The sequence below is a fragment of the Colius striatus genome, chromosome 11, assembly GCF_028858725.1.
Source record: "Colius striatus isolate bColStr4 chromosome 11, bColStr4.1.hap1, whole genome shotgun sequence".
Classification (NCBI taxonomy): Eukaryota; Metazoa; Chordata; class Aves; order Coliiformes; family Coliidae; genus Colius; species Colius striatus.
Window position 1 is genome coordinate 30,127,107 of NC_084769.1, and position 17,554 is coordinate 30,144,660.

The 17,554-nt window shown below is 61.3% G+C and overlaps 2 protein-coding genes across 2 annotated transcripts; one reads left to right on the plus strand and one right to left on the minus strand.

The window, feature by feature from the left end:
• Window positions 1–6,744: 6,744 nt before the first annotated feature.
• LOC133626344 (UPF0598 protein C8orf82 homolog) lies at window positions 6,745–12,894 on the plus strand. Its single transcript, XM_062004527.1, has 4 exons — window positions 6,745–6,816; window positions 8,951–9,011; window positions 12,005–12,452; window positions 12,840–12,894. The coding sequence occupies exons 1-4, from the start codon at window positions 6,745–6,747 to the stop codon at window positions 12,892–12,894; spliced, it is 636 nt and encodes a 211-aa protein (XP_061860511.1).
• Window positions 12,895–13,709: 815 nt separating this feature from the next.
• On the minus strand, window positions 13,710–16,610 carry LOC133626345 (one cut domain family member 3-like). Its single transcript, XM_062004528.1, has 3 exons — window positions 16,575–16,610; window positions 15,304–15,702; window positions 13,710–14,338 (listed from the first exon to the last, which is right to left on the minus strand). Exons 1-3 carry the CDS (start codon window positions 16,608–16,610, stop codon window positions 13,817–13,819), a joined length of 957 nt encoding a protein of 318 aa, XP_061860512.1. The 3' UTR covers window positions 13,710–13,816.
• Window positions 16,611–17,554: the final 944 nt, after the last annotated feature.

Genomic DNA, 17,554 nt, shown 5'->3' on the forward strand with positions numbered 1-17,554 from the left:
GGTCCCATCCCACACCTGAGGTCCCATCCCATTCCACCCCTGAGGACTCATCCCACCCCTGGGGTCCCATCCCACACTTCGGGCCCCATCCCATCCCACCCCCGGGGTCCCATCCCACCCCCGGGTTCCCATCCCACCCCTGGGATGCCATCCCATCCCACCCCTTGGGCCTCATCCCACCCCTGGGGTCCCATCCCATCCCATCCCATCCCATCCCATCCCATCCCATCCCATCCCACCCCTGGGGTCCCATCCAGTCCCATGCCACCCCTGGGGTCCCATCTCATCCCACCCCTGGGGTCCGATCTCATCCCACCCCTGGGGTCCCATCCCATCCCACCCCTGGGGTCCCATCCCATCCCACTCCTGGGGTCCCATCCCATCCCAACCCTGGGGTTCCATCGAGTCCCACCGCTGGGGTTCCATCTCACCCCTGAGGTCCCATCCCACCCCTTGGATCCCATCCCATCCCATCCCATCCCATCCCATCCCATCCCATCCCACACCTGGGATCCCATCCCAACCCTGGGGTCCCATCCAGTCCCATGCCATCCCACCCCTGGGGTCCCATCCCATCCCATCCCACCCTGGGGGTCCCATCCCAAACCTGCGGTCCAATCCAGTCCCATCCCATCCCACCCCTGGGGTCCCATCCCACCCCTGGGGTCCCAACCCACCCCACCCCTGGGGACTCATCCCACCCCTGGGGTCCCATCCCATCCCACCCCTGAGGTCTCATCCCATCCCATACCACCCCTGGGGACCCATCTCGACCCTGGGGTCCCATCCCATCCCATCCCACCCCTGGGGTCCCATCCAGTCCCATGCCACCCCTGGGGTCCCATCTCATCCCACCCCTGGGGTCCGATCTCATCCCACCCCTGGGGTCCCATCCCATCCCACCCCTGGGGTCCCATCCCATCCCACTCCTGGGGTCCCATCCCATCCCAACCCTGGGGTTCCATCGAGTCCCACCGCTGGGGTTCCATCTCACCCCTGAGGTCCCATCCCACCCCTTGGATCCCATCCCATCCCATCCCATCCCATCCCATCCCATCCCATCCCACACCTGGGATCCCATCCCAACCCTGGGGTCCCATCCAGTCCCATGCCATCCCACCCCTGGGGTCCCATCCCATCCCATCCCACCCTGGGGGTCCCATCCCAAACCTGCGGTCCAATCCAGTCCCATCCCATCCCACCCCTGGGGTCCCATCCCACCCCTGGGGTCCCAACCCACCCCACCCCTGGGGACTCATCCCACCCCTGGGGTCCCATCCCATCCCACCCCTGAGGTCTCATCCCATCCCATACCACCCCTGGGGACCCATCTCGACCCTGGGGTCCCATCCAGTCCCATCCCACCCCTGGGGTCCCATCCCATCCCACCCCTGGGGTCCCATCCCACCCCTGGGGTCCCATCCCATCCCATCCCAACCCTGGAGACCCATCCCACCCCTGAAATCCTATCCCTGGGGTCACATCCCAACCTCAGGGTCCCGTCCCACCCCTGGGGTCACATCCCACTCCTGGGGTCCCATCCCATCCCAGCCCTGGGGTCCCATCCCACCCCTGGGGTCCCATCCCACCCCTGAAGACTCATCCCAACCCTGGGTTCCCATCCCACCCCTAGGGTCCCATCCCATCCCAACCCTGGGGTCCCATCCAGTCCCATCCAATCCCATTCCATCCCACCCCTGGGTTCCCATCCCAACCCTGACGTCCCGTCTGAACCCTGAGGTGCCATCCCATCCCATCCCTGGGGACTCATCCCACGCCTGCGGTCCCATCCCATTCCATCCCACCCCACCCCTGGCGTCCCATCCAGTCCCATCCCACCCCTGGGGTCCCATACAGTCCCATCCCACCCCTGGGGTCCCATCCCATCCCACCCCTGGGGTCCTATCCAGTCCCATGCCATCCCACCCCTGGGGACCCATCCCACCCCTGGGGTCCCATCCCATCCCACCCCTGGGGTCCCATCCCACCCCTGGGGTCCCATCCCACCGCTGAGGTCCCATCACACCCCTGGGCTCCCATCACATCCCATCCCACCCCTGGGGTCCCATCCAGTCCCATCCCATCCCACCCTTGGGGTCCCATCCCATCTCACCGCTGGGGTCGCATTCCACCCCTGGGGTCCCATCCCAGTCTCATCCCACCCCTGGAGTCCCATCCCAGTCCTATCCCATCCCACCCCTGAGGTCCCACACCTGGGGTCCCATCCCATCCCAACCCTGGGGTCCCATCCAGTCCCATCCCATCCCATCCCATTCCATCCCACCCCTGGGGTCGCATCCCACCCCTGGGGTCCCATCCCACCCCACACCTGGGATCCCATCCCATCCCACCCCTAGGGACCCATCCCATCTGACCCCTAGGGACCCATCCCACCCCTGGGGTCCCATCCCAACCCTTGGGTCCAATCCAGTCCCATCCCATCCCACCCCTGGGGTCCCATCCCACCGCTGAGGTCCTATCCCACCCCTGGGCTCCCATCCCATCCCACCCCTGGGCTCCCATCCCACCCTTGGGGCCCCATCCCATCCCACCCCTGGGGTCCCATCCCACCCCTGGGGTCCCATCCCATCCCACCCCTGGGGTCCCATCCAGTCCCATGCCATCCCACCCCTTGGGTCCCATCCCACCCCTGGGGTCCCATCCCATCCCAACCCTGGGGACTCATCCCACCCCTGGGATCCCATCCCATCCCAACCGTGGGGTCCCATCCAGTCCCATGCCATCCCAACCCTGGGGTCCCATCTCACCCCTGGGGTCCCATCCCATCCCATCCCACCCCTGGGGTCCCATCCCAGTCTCATCCCACCCCTGGAGTCTGATCACATTCCTATCCCATCCCACCCCTGAGGTCCCACCCCTGGGGTCCCATCCCAACCCTGGGGTCCCATCCAGTCCCATCCCATTCCGTCCCATCCCACCCCTGGGGTCCCATCCCACCCCTGGGGACTCATCCCACCCCTGGAGTCCCATCTCATCCCATCCCATCCCACCCCTGAGGTCCCATCCCATCCCAACCCTGGGGTCCCATCCAGTCCCATCCCATCACAACCCTGGGGTCCCATCCCACCCCTGGGGTCCCTTCCCACCCTTGGGGTCCCGTCCCAGCCCTTGGTGCCGCAGGGTACCGCTGGGGTTGCCAGGGTTGATGATGCACAGCACCTGTGGGCAGCAGTGCCGGCGACCCTCGGCCAGCGCCCGCCGCAGCTCACTCAGCGCCAGTGCCCAGCACCGTTCCTCGTCCAGGTAGTAGCCGAGCTGCACGACCCCAGCTCGGCGATGGTGGCCGAGTACAGCGGGTACTGCAGGATGGGCATCAGCACCCGCGTGCGAGAGGGCGCCCAGCCCTTCACCAGCAGCTTCAGGATTGTCTGAGGGCATTGGCATGGCATGATGGAGGGTGACGGGGGGCTACGGACACGAGGGGGGGGGACACGGGGATGGTGAGGGGACATGGGGATGGTGAGGGGAGAAGGGGGTGGTGACGGGACACAGGGATGGTGAGGGGAGAAGGGGAAGGTGAGGTGAGAAGGGAATGGTGAGGGGACTAAGGGATGGTGAGAGGACACGGGGGTTCGAGAGGACACTGTGGTGATGAGGGGACCTGGGAGTGTTGAGGGGAGAAGGGGATGGTGAGGGGACACGGGGACGGTGAGGGGAGAAGGGGATGGTGAGGGGACACGGGGGGGGTCAGGGGACAAGGGGACGGTGAGGGGACAAGGGGACGGTGTGTGGACAAGGGGACGGTGAGGGGACATAGAACGGTAAGGGGACACGGGCGTGGTGACGGGACACAGGGATGGTGAGGGGAAAAGGGGCTGGTGAGGGGAGAAGGGGGTGGTGAGGGGACACGGGGACGGTGAGGGGAGAAGAGGTTGCTGAGGGGCCATGGGGCTGGTGAGCGGACCTGGGGGGATGAGCGGACACGGGGGGGGTGAGGGGAGAAGGGGGTGGTGAGGGGAGAAGGGGATGGTGAGGGGACACGGGGGTGGTGAGGGGACAAGGGGGTGGTGAGGGGACATGGGGATGGTTAGGGGAGACGGGGATGGTGGTGGGAGAAGGGGAGGTTGAGGGGAGAAGGGGAAGGTGAGGGGACAAGGGGGTGGTGAGGCGATATTGGGCAGATAAAGGGACACGGGGGTGGTGAGGGGACAAGGGGATGGTGAGGGGCACAGTGTGAGTACAGGGATCGTGAGGGGACACGGGGATGGTGAGGGGATAAGGGGGATGGTGAGTGGACAAGGGGGTGGTGAGGGGACAAGGGGGTGGTGAGGGGATATTGGGCAGGTGAGGGGACACGGGGGTGGTGAGGGAAGAAAGGTGATCGTCAGGGGACATGGGGGTGATGAGGGGACACCTGGGTGATAAGGGGACACAGGGATGGTGAGGGGACATGGGGATGGTGAGGGGAGAAGGGCGTGGTGAGGGGACAAGGGGATGGTGAGAGGAAATGGGGGTGGTGAGGGGATAAGGGCATGTTGAGGGGACACGGGGATGGTGAGGGGAGAAGGGGATGGTGAGGGGAGTGGGCACAGGGATGGTGTGGAACACGGTGTGGGCACAGGAATGGTGAGGGGACATGGTGTGGGCACAGGGATAGTAGGGGGACACAGTGTGGGCACAGGGATGGAGAGGGCACGGTGTGGGCCCAGGGACAATGAGGGGACATGGTGTGGTCACAGGGATGCTGAGGGCACGGTGTCGGCACAGGGACAATGAGGGGACACGGTGTGGGCACAGGGGTGGTGTTGGACATGGTGTGGGCACAGGGATGGTGAGGGGACATGGTGTGGGGGCACAGGGATGGTGGGGGGATACAGTGTGGGCACAGGGATGGTGTGGGATATGGTGTGGGTACAGTGACAATGAGGGGACATGGTGTGGTCACAGGGATGGTGTGGGACACTGAGTGGGCACAGGGATGGTGTGGGACATGGTGTGGGCACAGGGATGATGAGGGGACATGGTGTGGCCCCAGGGACAATGAGGGGACACCCTGTGGGCATAAGGATGTTGTGGGACACCGTGTGGGCACAGGGATGGTGTGGGACATGGTGTTGGCACAGGGATGCTCGGGGGACACGGTGTGGGCACAGGGATGGTTTGGGACACAGTGTGGGCACAGGGACAATCAGGGGACATGATGTGGGCACAGGGATGGTGGGGGGACACGGTGTGGTCATAGGGATAGTGGGGGGACACGGTGTGGGCACAGGGATGGTGTGGGACATGGTGTGGGCACAGGGACAATGAGGGGACATGGTGTGGGCACAGGGATGGTGAGGGGACATGGTGTGGGCACAGGGATAGTAGGGGGACACAGTGTGGGCACAGGGATGGTGAGGGCACGGTGTCGGCACAGGGACAATGAGGGGACACGGTGTGGGCACAGGGATGGTGAGGGACACGGTGTGGGCACAGGGATGGTGTGGGACATGGTGTGGGCACAGGGATGGTGAGGGCACACGGTGTGGGGGCACAGGGATGGTGGGGGGACATGGTGTGGGCACAGGAACAATGAGGGAACACGCTGTGGGCACAAGGATAGTGTGGGACAAGGTGTGAGCACATGGATGGTGACGGCACACAGTGTGGGCATAGGGATGGTGAGGGGACATGGTGTGGGCACAGGGACAATGAGGGGACATAGTGTGGGCACTGGAATGGTGAGGGGATTTTTGCACTTGAGGCACACGGCACATAGTCACTTTCCTTGAGGTCTCAAAGAACAAACCTCCTTGTTCTGGTGCCCATCAGTGCCACTTTTCTTGCATAAGAAGCTTAAACTGTGGATCATCTTCACATCTTGAAATTCTTTGTCGGTCGTTTTCCACCGTGCAGCGTTCCAGGCTGTGTCAGCAGCTCTTCTCGGTAGGCATCCCTGTTCTGAGATTTGGTCTCATTCCCTTCATTGCTACATTCTCTGGGACTCACAGTCAGGCTTCTTGCACATCCATCATCCCAGTCCTGATCCTGGGCTGTTCCCTTAGCCTCTTTGTGTGGCTGCCGTGGAGCCTCGCTTCTTTGTCACAGCCCCACAGGCCTTGCCTTTAGGGCATCTCCAGTCCCAGCGTGTGACCGAGTCTCCTCACTTCTGTGTTGTGTTGTCTGTGTTCTGTGTGGTGTTGGTGTTTATATGTGTGTGTTTACCATAGAGGTGCTCTGCCTGGGGATGTAGAGTCAAGGGCAGGTGGAGGAGCACTGAGTGTATGTCAGTTCGCTTTTGATACGTGGGAGTTGGGGCTTTGGCTGCCGAGTGAGGTGCTGGGGCTTTGGCTGCCGAGTGAGGTGTCGGGGCTTTGGCTACCAAGTGAGGTGTCGGGGCTTTGGCTGCCGAGTGAGGTGTTGGGGCTTTGGCTGCCGAGTGATTAGGTTTTGCATCTGAGTCACTTGTTTTGCTCTGTTTCCAGAGACTGAGGCTGTGCTCTGAATAAGAATACAAGGGGCAAGCAGAGTGTGTCAGTGCTGCTGTCATGTGGACACAGTGGGGTACCGAAGCTCAGGAGCAGCGCATCACAGTGGCACCCGCCAACTTTTGGAATCGGATCTGTGATTCTTTGCAAATTAAGTACCGGGATAATGCTGTGTTGGGGCTGGGAGGAGGGGGACAAGGGTAGGAGTTACAGAGAGGGTTTTTGTGTAGAGCCTGGACTTTGGAGGCAGTTACTTCTCAGGACAATGGCAGCATGTCCCAGGCAGAGCTGCTCCAGCCTCTGTGTATGTCTCATGTCGTCTGACTTCCCCATGTCAGCTTCCTCGGGCCTCCTCGTTCTTCACTCTTTGCTCTTCAGCGGCAAGGTCTGCCCATCAGCTCCTCCTGCTCCCGACTGACTCATCTTCGTACCCATCACCTCCTCCTGCTCCTGATGGACCCATCTTGGTGCCCATCACCTCCTCCTGACTGACTTATCTTGGTGCCCATCACCTCCTCCTGCTCCTACTGGACCCATCTTGGTGTCCTGTCATCTCTGCTTGGCCCTGCTGGACTCGGTGCCCATTGTCTCCTCCTGGTCCTTCCCAACTCATCTTGGCATCCTGCCATCTCTGCTCGGTCCTGCCAGACACATCTTGGCATCTGTCCTGTCCTTCTGGTCCTGCTGGGAATGTTTTGCCACTCATGATGCCTTCCACTTCTCCTGGAACCATCTCAATGCCCCTCACATCTGCTTGGCCCTGCTGGACACATCTTTGGTGCCCATCATCTCCTCCTGGTCCTGACCAACCCACCTTGGCACCTTTCATCTCTTCTTGGCTCTACCTGACCCACCTTTGCACCCATCATCTCCTCCTGGTCCTCCTGGACCCATTTTGGTGCCCATCATCTCCTGCCCAACCCATCTTGGTGCCACTTATCTCCTGCTCAGCCCATCTTGGCACCCATCATCTTCTGGTCCTCTTGGACCCACCTTGGCACCCACAATCTCCTTCCTGTGCTGACCAACCACTCCTGGTGTCCCTCATCTCTTCTTGGCCCAGCTTGACCCATCTTGGTGCCCACCATCTCTTCCTGGTCCTGCCCAACCCAACTTGGCACCCATCACTTTCTGGTCCTCCTGGACCTATTTTTGGTGCCCCTCATCTCCTCCTGCCCAGCTCATCTTGGCCCCCCATCACCTCTTGCTTCTCCTGGATGCACCTTGGCACCCTCAATCTCCTTCTGGTTCTGACCAACCAGTCCTGGTGCCCCTCATCTCTTTGCCCAGCTTGACCCATCTTGGTGCCCACCATCTCCTCCTGCTCCTGCCCATCCTATCTTGGCACCATCTTTCTTCTCCTGGACCCGTTCTGGTGCCCATCACCTCCCCCTGCCCAACCCAGCTTGGTGCCCCCCTCATCTTGTCCTGTTCTTTCTGGACCCATCTTGGCAGCCATCATCTCCTCCTGCTCCTCTTGCACCCACCTTGGTGCCCATCACCTCCTCCAGCACCCACCCACCCCCAGTGGCACCCAACACCCCCTCCTGGACCCCCCAGTGCCCTCATCTCCCCCATCCCCATCCACCTGGCACCGGGAGGTGCCCCCCAGGCCCCCCAAAGCCACCCCCAAGTGCCTTCGGGTGACATGGGACGGTGAGGGTGGGGGGCACCCACAGTGGAGGGGGCACCCCAGGAGCACCCATGGATGGGGAGGGGGTGGGGTGGGACAGGACACCCATCAGAGTCCAGAGATGTATAAAGAGAGTTATTAATTAGAAGCCCCTAATTATCAACCCAGATGCTGATTTCTCCTCAGGGTTGGGGGAGCCATGGAGGGGAAGGGGGGGGGTCCCGAAAGTGGAGGGTCTTCAAGGTGGGTGTCACAAGGAAGGGGGTCCCCAAAGTGGTGGGTGTCCCCAGGGGAGGGGTCCCCAAAGTGAGAGTCCTTAAGGTGGGAGGGGTCCCCAAAGTTGAGGGGGATGTCCCCAAGGTGGAAGGTGGGGGGGGGGGGGGTCCCTGGATGGGAGGGTGTCCTTAAGGTGAGGGATTCCCAAAGTGAAGGGAGGCATCCCCAATGTGGGAGTCCTTAAGGTGGAGGGGTCCCCAAGGTGGGTGTCACTAAGGTGGGGGTGTCCCCAAAGTAGGGAGGGAGGGTCCCCAGGGTGAGGGGGGATCCCCAAGATGGGTGTCCCCAGGGGGAGGTCCTCAAGGTGGGTGTCACCGAGGTGGGGGGGTCCCCAAGGCACAGGGGGGTCCCCGAGGTGGATGTCACAGGGTGAGGGGGGTCCTGGGGTGGGGGGACCCCCAGCGCTACCTCCCAGCTCTGCTCACTGCCAGGCGTGGGGGGGGAGGAGGCACAGGGGGAGGGTGGGGGGTGACACCGGTGTGTGGGGGGGTCCCCACTTCCTCTGTTCCCATTTAACCCTTTCCCCCCCTCAGCTTTTGTATTTCCCCTCTCCCTTTTTCCCCCTTTTTCCCCCCCTTTCCCCCCCTTTCCCCCTTTTTTTCCGTTTCAGCCTTTTATTTATTATGAAGCCGACTCCGAGCATCTCCCCGAGCCCCCCCACCCCCGCGGCTGTGGGACCCTCCCCGCGCGTGGGCCGGGGACGGGGGGAGGACGGGGGGGGTCCAGATTGGGGGGAGGGGTCCAGAGGCACCACCCCCCGCCCCTTCCCCCACGGCATGTGAATAAAAAGCGTCTGGCCGGTGCTGCTCGTTCCCTCTGGAGCCCATCAGTGGGGGGCTATATGGGCTATGAGGAGGCTATGGGGGGCTATACGGGGCTATAGGGGCTATGAGAAGGCTATGGGGGGATATATATGGTGTCTATAGGCTTCGGGGATGCCTATAGGGATATATGTGGGTGCCTACAGACTTATGGGGGTGTCTGTATGGTCATGTGTGTGTCTATAGGGATACGTGTGTGTGTGTCAGTAGGGTTATGGGGGTGTCTATAGGGATATATGTGGGTGCCTATATGGTTATGGGGGATGCCTATAGGGATCTATGGGGGTGTCTATAGGGTTAAGGGGGTGTCTCTAGGGGTATGAGTGTCAGTAGGGTTATGGGGGTGTCTGTAGGGATATATGTGGGTGTCTATAGGGTTAAGGGGGTGTCTGTATGAGTGTCAGTACAGTTATGGGATGTCTCTAGGGATATATGTGGGTGTCTATAGGGTTAAGGGCGTGTCTGTAAGGATCCGAGAGGATCCCCAATGGATCCTGGGCAGAACCCCCCCAAAAAAGACCTCAACGGACCCAGGACAGAGGCTGGATGGATGCTGGATGGATCCCAAACGGATCCTGGACAGTCTCCCCCAAAAAGACCTAAATGGACCCAGAGCAGAGGCTGGATGGATCCCAAATGGATCCCAGGCAACCTCCCCCTCCCCAAAAAGCTCTGAATAGACCCAGAATATAGCCTGGATGGATCCCAGCCCAGAGACAAAACAGATCCTGGATAACCCCCCCCAAAAAGACCCTAAATGGACCCAGGGCAGAGCCTGGATGGATCCCAGACAACCCCCCCCCCCCCCCCCAAAAGGCTCTGAATGGACCCAGGACACAACCTGGATGGATCCCAGCCCAGAGACAAAACAGATCCTGGACAACCCTCCCCCCAAAAGACCCTAAATGGACCCAGGGCAGAGCCTGGATGGATCCCAGACAACCCCCCCCCCTCCCCAAAAGGCTCTAAATGGACCCAGGACACAACCTGGATGGATCCCAGCCCAGAGACAAAACGGATCCTGGACAAAACCCCCACAAAAAGACTCTAAATGGACCCAGGGCAGAGCCTGGATGACCCCTGAATGGATCCCAGATGGCCCCTGGATGGATCCCAGCCAGATCCCATTTGGCCCTTGCACCTGCTTTGGGATTTTGAGGCTTTTCCCCTTTTTTTCCTGCAGCTTTTCCTCGATGACACCAAAGTGAAGAACTTCATCACTTCTTTCAAAGGTACTGGGATCCCCCCAAAACCCCCCCAAATCCTCCCCCTCAAAAATGACCCCTCAAAATGCCCCCAAAAACCAAAATCCCCCCAAAATTATCCCCCAGATCCTCTCTGACCCCTTCCAAAGACCCAAATCCCACCCTAAAACCCCCACAAATAAGCCTCCCAAATCCCCCCAAAAAACCAAACCCCAACTCCCCCCGACCTCAAAAGCCCCCAAATCCCAACAATCCCCCTCAAATCCCCCCAGAGCATCCCAAAACCTACCAAATCCCCCCCAAAAAGCCTCCAAATCCTCTCCAACCCCCCCAAAAATGTCAAAATCCACCCAAACCCCCCAAAATATCCACCCAAAAAAACACAAAAGCCCCCCAGAAACCCCCAAATCCTCTCCAGTCCCCCCAAAATAAATCCCCCAAAAATCCCAAAAGCCCCCAAATCCCCCCCAAAAAACCCCAAATCCCTTCCAACTCTCTCCAAAAACAATCAAAATCCTCCCAACCCCCCCAAATCTCCTCAGAACCCCTCCAAAAAACCAAATCACCCCAAAAATCCCTCCTCCCCATCACCATTCAGTAGCGTTTTAGCCTTAATTAGGGTCTTTAATTAGAGACTCATCGTTATTTGGGGGTCTCATCTGTATTGGGGGGGCTGTGAGGTGGGGAGAAGATACTCTCATCCCCTTCATCGCCTTTGTAGGTGCCAAAACATCCTCCTCTCAACCTAATTTGCATATTAATCACCGCCTTAATTAACCACTTCCTGCCCTTAATTGCTCCCAGGCACTTGGTAACACTGATCCCTACTTCCCCCCCCCCCCCCCCCCCCCAAACCTCCCTCAGCCCCTTCAAATCGCTTTCCCATTAAGGAACACCCCCTTTCTCCGGTGTTAATTAGGGGAGGGTTAATTAACGAGGGTGTGAGGTTAATTAACGTTGCCTTCCTCACTCACCTGGAGCTGAACCCCGGCAGCCTCTATGGGAGGGTTCATTATGGAGAATTGGGGGTTAGCTAGGAGAGTTGGGGTTAATTATGGAGAGTTGGGGGTTAATTAGGAGGGTGGGGGTTAATTAGGAGGTTTAGGGGTTAATTAGTGGGGTTACTTAGGGTCCATCCTGGCAGGTATCACCTTCCTCTTCCTCACTCCCTTAGCAGTGGTTGTTCTGAGCAGCTTTAATCATGAGAGGACTGAGGGTTGGAGGTTAAATTAGGAGGGTTGGGGTTAATTAAGAGCACTGGGGGTTAATTGTGGGAAGGGGTTATCCCAGCAGACGTTGCCTTCCTCCTCCTCATTTTCTTCTTCCTCACCCTCCCTTAGAACCGCAGTTGTTCCAAGTGGGTTAATCATGGGGGGACTGAGGGTTAGTTAGGGGGGCTGGAGGTTAATTAGGAGGGTTAGGTTAATTAGGAGCGCTGGAGGTTAATTGTGGGAAGGGGTTAATGATGACTTATCCCAGCAGACGTTGCCTTCCTCCTCCTCTTCTTCCTCACCCTCCCTTCGCAGCACCGCAGAGGCCGTTCCCAGCGGGCTAACCACGAGCGGCGATGCGGCTTAATTAAAAGGGGGGGCTGTTAATTAAGGAGAGGCGCGGGTTAATGAGGGTCCATCCCGGCAGACGTGACCTTCCTCACGTTCTTCTTCACGCGGCTGGAGCGGAACCGCAGCGGCCGCTACGAGCGCGAATTCCCGTTCGTGTCCCGCTGCGGCGCGGAGCGCAACTTCCTGCGCTGCGAGCACAGACCCATCGTCTTCACCCGCCTCCTGCCCCCGGACGCCTCCTCCTCAGCCTCCTCCTGCTCCCGCCGCGCCGTGCTGTCGTTCTGCGGCGGCGGGGAGCGGCTGGCCGTGCCGTTCCGGCCCGAGGCGCTGGTGATGCTGCCGGAGAACGGGCGCTTGTACCACCCGGCGCCGGGCCGGGCGGGGGGCGCGGGGCCGGTGCGCTCGGCGCTGGCTCTGGAGTGGGGGTCCCGCTTCGAGTACGAGCAGGGGCCGGAGCAGCCCCCGACTCACTTTTGGTGGGAGGGGAAGAGGTATCGGCTCACGGGGGAGCTGGTGGAGCTGCTGCGGGGAGGGGAAGGGGCGGGGGAGGCGGAGACCGGCGGGGCCGCGGGGCGGGGGTGAGGCTTGGAGGGGGTGGGAAGGGGCATTGCATGGCCCCGGGCGAGGAGGAGGAGGAGGCAGAGCTGGTGCTCAGCCACACCGTGTGGCTGATGCTGTGGTGAGGTGGGCGTTGCTGGTGCCAGGGATGTGGGTGTTGTGTGTGGGTCCCCCACTGTGATATTAAAGGTCTTTGGCAATTGAAATGAGCCTAGAGGTGATGGGTGCCACTGCAGCAGCGTGGGTGCAGCTGTGGAGAGGTTGGTGCTGCTATGGTGAGGTTGGTGCAGCTGTGGTGGGTGACACACGGTGCTACTGCCACAGTGTGGGTGTCCCCACGGGTGCTGCCACAGTGACTGTTGCTGCCACACTGTGGGTGCCACTGTGGTGATGTTGGCTGGTGTGTAGAGGGAAGGGAAGTTCTTCAGAGGGATGTGGCCATGGGCTGAGGTTGCCCGAGGGCAAGAAGGCCAGTGGCAGCCTGGCTGGGCTGAGCAGTGGGGTGGCAGCAGCCCCAGGGCAGGGATTGTCCCCTGTGCTGGGCCCTGGGGAGGCTGCAGCTCCAGGGCTGTGCTCAGTGCTGGGCCCCTTACTCACTGCCACAGGGACACTGAGGGGCTGCAGCTCTAGGGCTGTGCTCAGTGCTGGGCCCCCTCACTCACTGCCACAGGGACACTGAGGGGCTGCAGGGAGAGAAGATGCACTGGGAAGCTCTGGGCTAAATGAGGGTACCTGAGGCAAAGGTTCAGTCTGCAGAGAAGGAGGCTCAGAGGAGACCTGATCACTCTGACTCCCTGGCTGTGGCTGAGAGGGTCGGTCTCTGCTGCCAAGTTAAAAGCTACAGGCCAAGAGGAAAGGGGCTCAGGGTGCCCCAGGGGAGGTTGAGGCTGGAGCTGAGGCAGAACTGTTTCCCTGAGAGGGGTGTCAGCCCCTGTGCCAGGCTGCCCAGGGAGCTGGGGGAGTGCCCACCCCTGGAGGGGTCCCAGAGCCGTGGGGCTGAGGTGCTTGAGGGCCGTGGCTCAGTGGTGGCTGTGGCACTGTGGGGTCAGGGTTGGACTCCAGCAGCTCAAAGGGCTTTTCCATCTGTAATGATTCTCTGGTCAGTGCCCTGTGTGCCAGAACAGCAGCCAGCTCTCTCCTTGGTCCATTAAAAGCAGAAGAGCTCCATCCCCTCCGCTGAGCTCTGCCACTTCCTCCTGCCAAGCATCCCAGGAGGACTTGGGTTAATCGGGCAAGGTGGGGTTGGCTTTAATGAACTCACCATAACCGAGTGGCACAGCCCAGAGCCCGGCACAGCGCCCCGAGGTGAAGCTTCCCTGGGGGGGGGATGCTACAAGCTGAAGTAGTCGATGGCTCCGTAGCGCTGGAGGCTGGTCGTCCACACGGCGTCTGCTCTACCCGCGCTCGCCAGCAGCCGGCACAGCTCCGCCGGGAAACCCTCCTCCCCCTGCGTGGGGGTGTGGTGGCCGGAGCCCCGCGGCGGCTGCGAGTAGCCCACGAGGCGCAGGTCGGGCAGGGCCGCGCCAGGCCGCCCAGCGCCGCCGCGCTCAGGGGGGTGCCGAGGAGACCGAGGCAGCGCAGGCGGCGGCAGCGGCGCAGCGCCGGCAGCAGCAGCTCCAGCTCCGCGTCCCCCAGCTGACACTCCAGCAGCTCCAGCTGCAGCAGCGAGCACGAAGCGGCTTCCAGCAGTGTCCGCAAGGGTTGCAGGAGGCTGGGGGACGTGAGGTTGTGGCCGCTCAGGTCCAGCTGGAGCAGGGAGGGCGCGTGGAGGCTCGAGAACAGGAAGATGAGGTCGGAGGGGAGCAGGCAGCAGAAGGCCAGCGCCAGGCTCTCCAGGGGAGTCTGCAGCTCGCTGGGAGGACAGGATGGGGTGGCAGAGTGAGTGGGGAACCCCCAAAGCACCCCCAAACCACCACGAGGCTCTCCCCAAACCAGCCACAGACCCCTAAAACCCTGAGGCTGCCCAAATTCCACCCCCAGGATCCCCCAAAATCCCTCAGCTCCCTCAAAGTCTCCCCCAACCCCCGTGAGGTATCCCCAAACCTCCTGAGACCAGCCCCCTGAGCTGAGGCAGAGCTGCTCTGGGACTCCATCTCCTCATAAGTGTAGACAGTTGCACAGTGCCAAACTGGGCAACTCCCCTAAAACCCCCTGAGCCAAGGCAGAGCTGCTGTGGGACTCCATCCCCTCTTAAATCTTTGCCCACAGGGTGTAGACAGTTCCCCAATGCCAAACCCCAACCCCAAAACACCCTGAGGCTGCCCAAAACATCTTCAGGCACCCCAAACCCCTCTTTTATGCCTCCCCTGAGCCGAGGCAGAGCTGCTGTGGGACTCCATCCCCTCTTAAATCTTTGCCCAAGGGGCAAATGCCAAACCTTCCAAACCTTCCCCCCAAAACACCCTGAGCCCCCCCAAAACACCCTGAGACCAGCCCCCTGAGGTGAGGCACAGCTGCTGTGGGACTCCCATCTCCTCTTAAATCTTTGCCCACGGGGCAAATGCCAAACCTTCCCCCCAAAACCCCCTGAGACCAGCCCCCTGAGCCGAGGCAGAGCTGCTGTGGGACTCCATCCCCTCTTAAATCTTTGCTCACAGGGCAAATGCCAAACCTTCCAAACCCTCTCCCCAAAACCCCCTGAGACCACCCCCTGAGGTAGTGCAGAGCTACTGTTGGACTCCAGCCCCTCTTAAATCTGCCCCCACAGGGTGTGGGTGATGCCCCAATGCCACCCCCCCCCCCCCACACACACACACACATTCCCTCCCGCTGCAGCGTGTGAAGGTTTTGGAGTCCCTCCCCCAGCGGGCAGCTTACCCCAGGAGCTGCCTGAGTCTCCCAGAAAGCCTGGAGGAGTACAAATCGAGTTCCTTGAGGGCAGGCAGGGCCCGGAGGTGAGCGGCCAAGCAGCGGATGCCGGCGTCCGTGCCCGGGGGCCGTGCGGCGCACGTCCACGTTGCTGTAGGGCAGCTTGAGGCTGCGCAGCGCGGGGAAGCGGCCGAGGTGAGGCAGCACTTCGCACAGCCCCGCCAGCCCCAGGTTGTTGAAGCGTAAAACAACTCTGCGGACGGCAGCAGGCTCCAGGGAGTCCAGCAGGGAGACGACGGTGGAGACGGAGAGCTCCTCGGCGTGGAAGTCGCGGCAGAGCAGGCGCAGGGGGGCGCAGGGCGAGCGGAGGGCGGCGCGCAGCAATAGGCGCGTAGCAATAGGGCACCCCTAAGCCAGCCCCCATCAATAGGGCATCCTATAGCACCCCTAACCCAGCCCCCATCAATAGGGCATCTTAGAGCACCCCTAACCCAGACCCCATCAATAGGGCATCTTAGAGCACCCCTAACCCAGCCCTTTATCTATAGGGCATCCTATAGCACCTCTAATCCAGCCCCCCATCAATAGGGCACCCCACAGCACCCCTAGATCTGCACCTCATCAATAGGGTACCCCTAACCCAGCCCTCTCTCAATAGGACCTCCCATAGCACTCCTAATCCTATCCCCCATTAATAGGGCACCCTATAGCACTCCTAACCCAGCTCCCCATCAATAGGGAACTCCAGGGCAGTACCCATGACCCACCCCTCTTAATGAGGGGTACCCCCAGCACCCCATAAAGGAAGCCTACAGCAGGATCTCCAACACCCCCCTTCCCTCCCTGGGCCCCCCTGTGCTGCCCTCACACCCCTCGACCCCCCTCAGCTGCCCTCACCCCCCCTCGATCCCCGGGGTCCCCTTCAGCTGCCCTCACCCCCCCTCGATCCCCGGGGTCCCCTTCAGCTGCCCTCACCCCCCCCCAATCCCCGGGGTCCCCTTCATCTGCCCTCAACCCCCTAATCCCTGGGGTCTCCCTCAGCTGCCCTCACATCCCCCAATCCCCGAGGTCCCCTTCAGCTGCCCTCACACTCCCCCAATCCCCGGGGTCCCCCTCAGCTACCCTCACGCCCCCAATCCCCGGGATCCCCCTCAGCTGCCCTCACCCCCCACAATCCCCGGGATCCCACTCAGCTGCCCTCACGCCCCCAATTCCCGGGGACCCCTGAGCTGCCCTCACCCCCCCCCCAATCCCCGGGGACCCCTCAGCTGCCCTCATGCCCCCTCAATCCCCGGGGACCCCTCAGCTTCCCTCATGCCCCCTCAATCCCCGGGGACCCCTCAGCTCACCTCCCGCCCGCCGCCCCGCTCCCGCCGGGCCCCTCACGGCCGCGCTTCCAGGCATGCGCACTGCACCCCGGCACCGCCCCTCCGCCAATCAGAGCGAGAGTTTCACCACGGAAGGCGGGCCCGGCGTCGTTACTAGGTGCCGCCTGCCATCCTCGCCCGCCCATTGGCTGCCGCCGTGTCTGTCATCGCTTCCTCCCTTCTTATTGGCTGAAGGGCGGCGGCAGCAGGAAGTTCGATCTGAGCCCCAGACGCTGCGGTCCCTGCGCGGCTCCGGGAGGTCTCGGATCCCCCCGGGCCGGGGAACGGCCCCGCTCCTCACGCCATGGAGCGGCAGCGGGAGGTCAAGGCCCTGCTGAAGAGCTGGGAAGCGGCTTTTCTCCGGGAGCAGCGGAGGAAGCCCGGCCAGGTGCCCGCTGCGGGGGGCGGGGATGGGGAGGGGCGGCGGGGCAAAGTGGGTTTTTAATGGGGTTCTGAGGGGAAAGGTGGAGTTTTGAGAGGAAAAGTGAGGGGTTTTGTGAATTTCTGAGGAACAAGTGGGAATTTGGAGGAGCTTGGAGGGGAAAAGTGGGGTTTTGGTGGAGTGTTGAGGGGAAAAGTGGGGGTTTGGTGGACTTCTGAGATACAAGTGGAATTTTAGTGGAGCTCTGAGGGGAAAAGTGGGGGGTTTTGTGGAGTGTTGAGAAGAAAAGGGGTTTTAGTGGAGTTGTGAGTGAACAAGTGGCGATTTGGAGGATTTTTGAGTCTAAAGGTAAGTTTTTGGTGCGGTTCTGAGGGGGAAAATGGGTTTTGGCAGAATTTTGAGGGCAACAGTGGGTTTTACTGGAGTTTTGAGGGGAAAAGGGGGGGGTTTGGTGGAGTTTTGAGGGGAAAAGTGTTTTTTTGTGGGGTTCTGAGGGGAATAAAGATTTTTG

What these genes read in the sequence shown, in the direction of transcription:
- LOC133626344 (XM_062004527.1), top strand. Translation starts at nt 6,745, where the DNA reads ATGTCGTCTGACTTCCCCATGTCAGCTTCCTCGGGCCTCCTCGTTCTT. An exon ending in CTTTGCTCTTCAGCGGCAAG is followed by an intron (nt 6,817 to 8,950) that starts GTCTGCCCATCA and finishes TTTCCGTTTCAG; the next exon opens with CCTTTTATTTATTATGAAGC. An exon ending in GGGGAGCTGGTGGAGCTGCT is followed by an intron (nt 12,453 to 12,839) that starts GCGGGGAGGGGA and finishes GTGCTGCCACAG; the next exon opens with TGACTGTTGCTGCCACACTG.
- LOC133626345 (XM_062004528.1), bottom strand. Translation starts at nt 16,610, where the DNA reads ATGAGGGAAGCTGAGGGGTCCCCGGGGATTGAGGGG. An exon ending in GGTCCCCGGGGATTGAGGGG is followed by an intron (nt 15,703 to 16,574) that starts GCATGAGGGCAG and finishes GGGCTGGCTTAG; the next exon opens with GGGTGCCCTATTGCTACGCG. An exon ending in AGACTCAGGCAGCTCCTGGG is followed by an intron (nt 14,339 to 15,303) that starts GTAAGCTGCCCG and finishes CTGTCCTCCCAG; the next exon opens with CGAGCTGCAGACTCCCCTGG.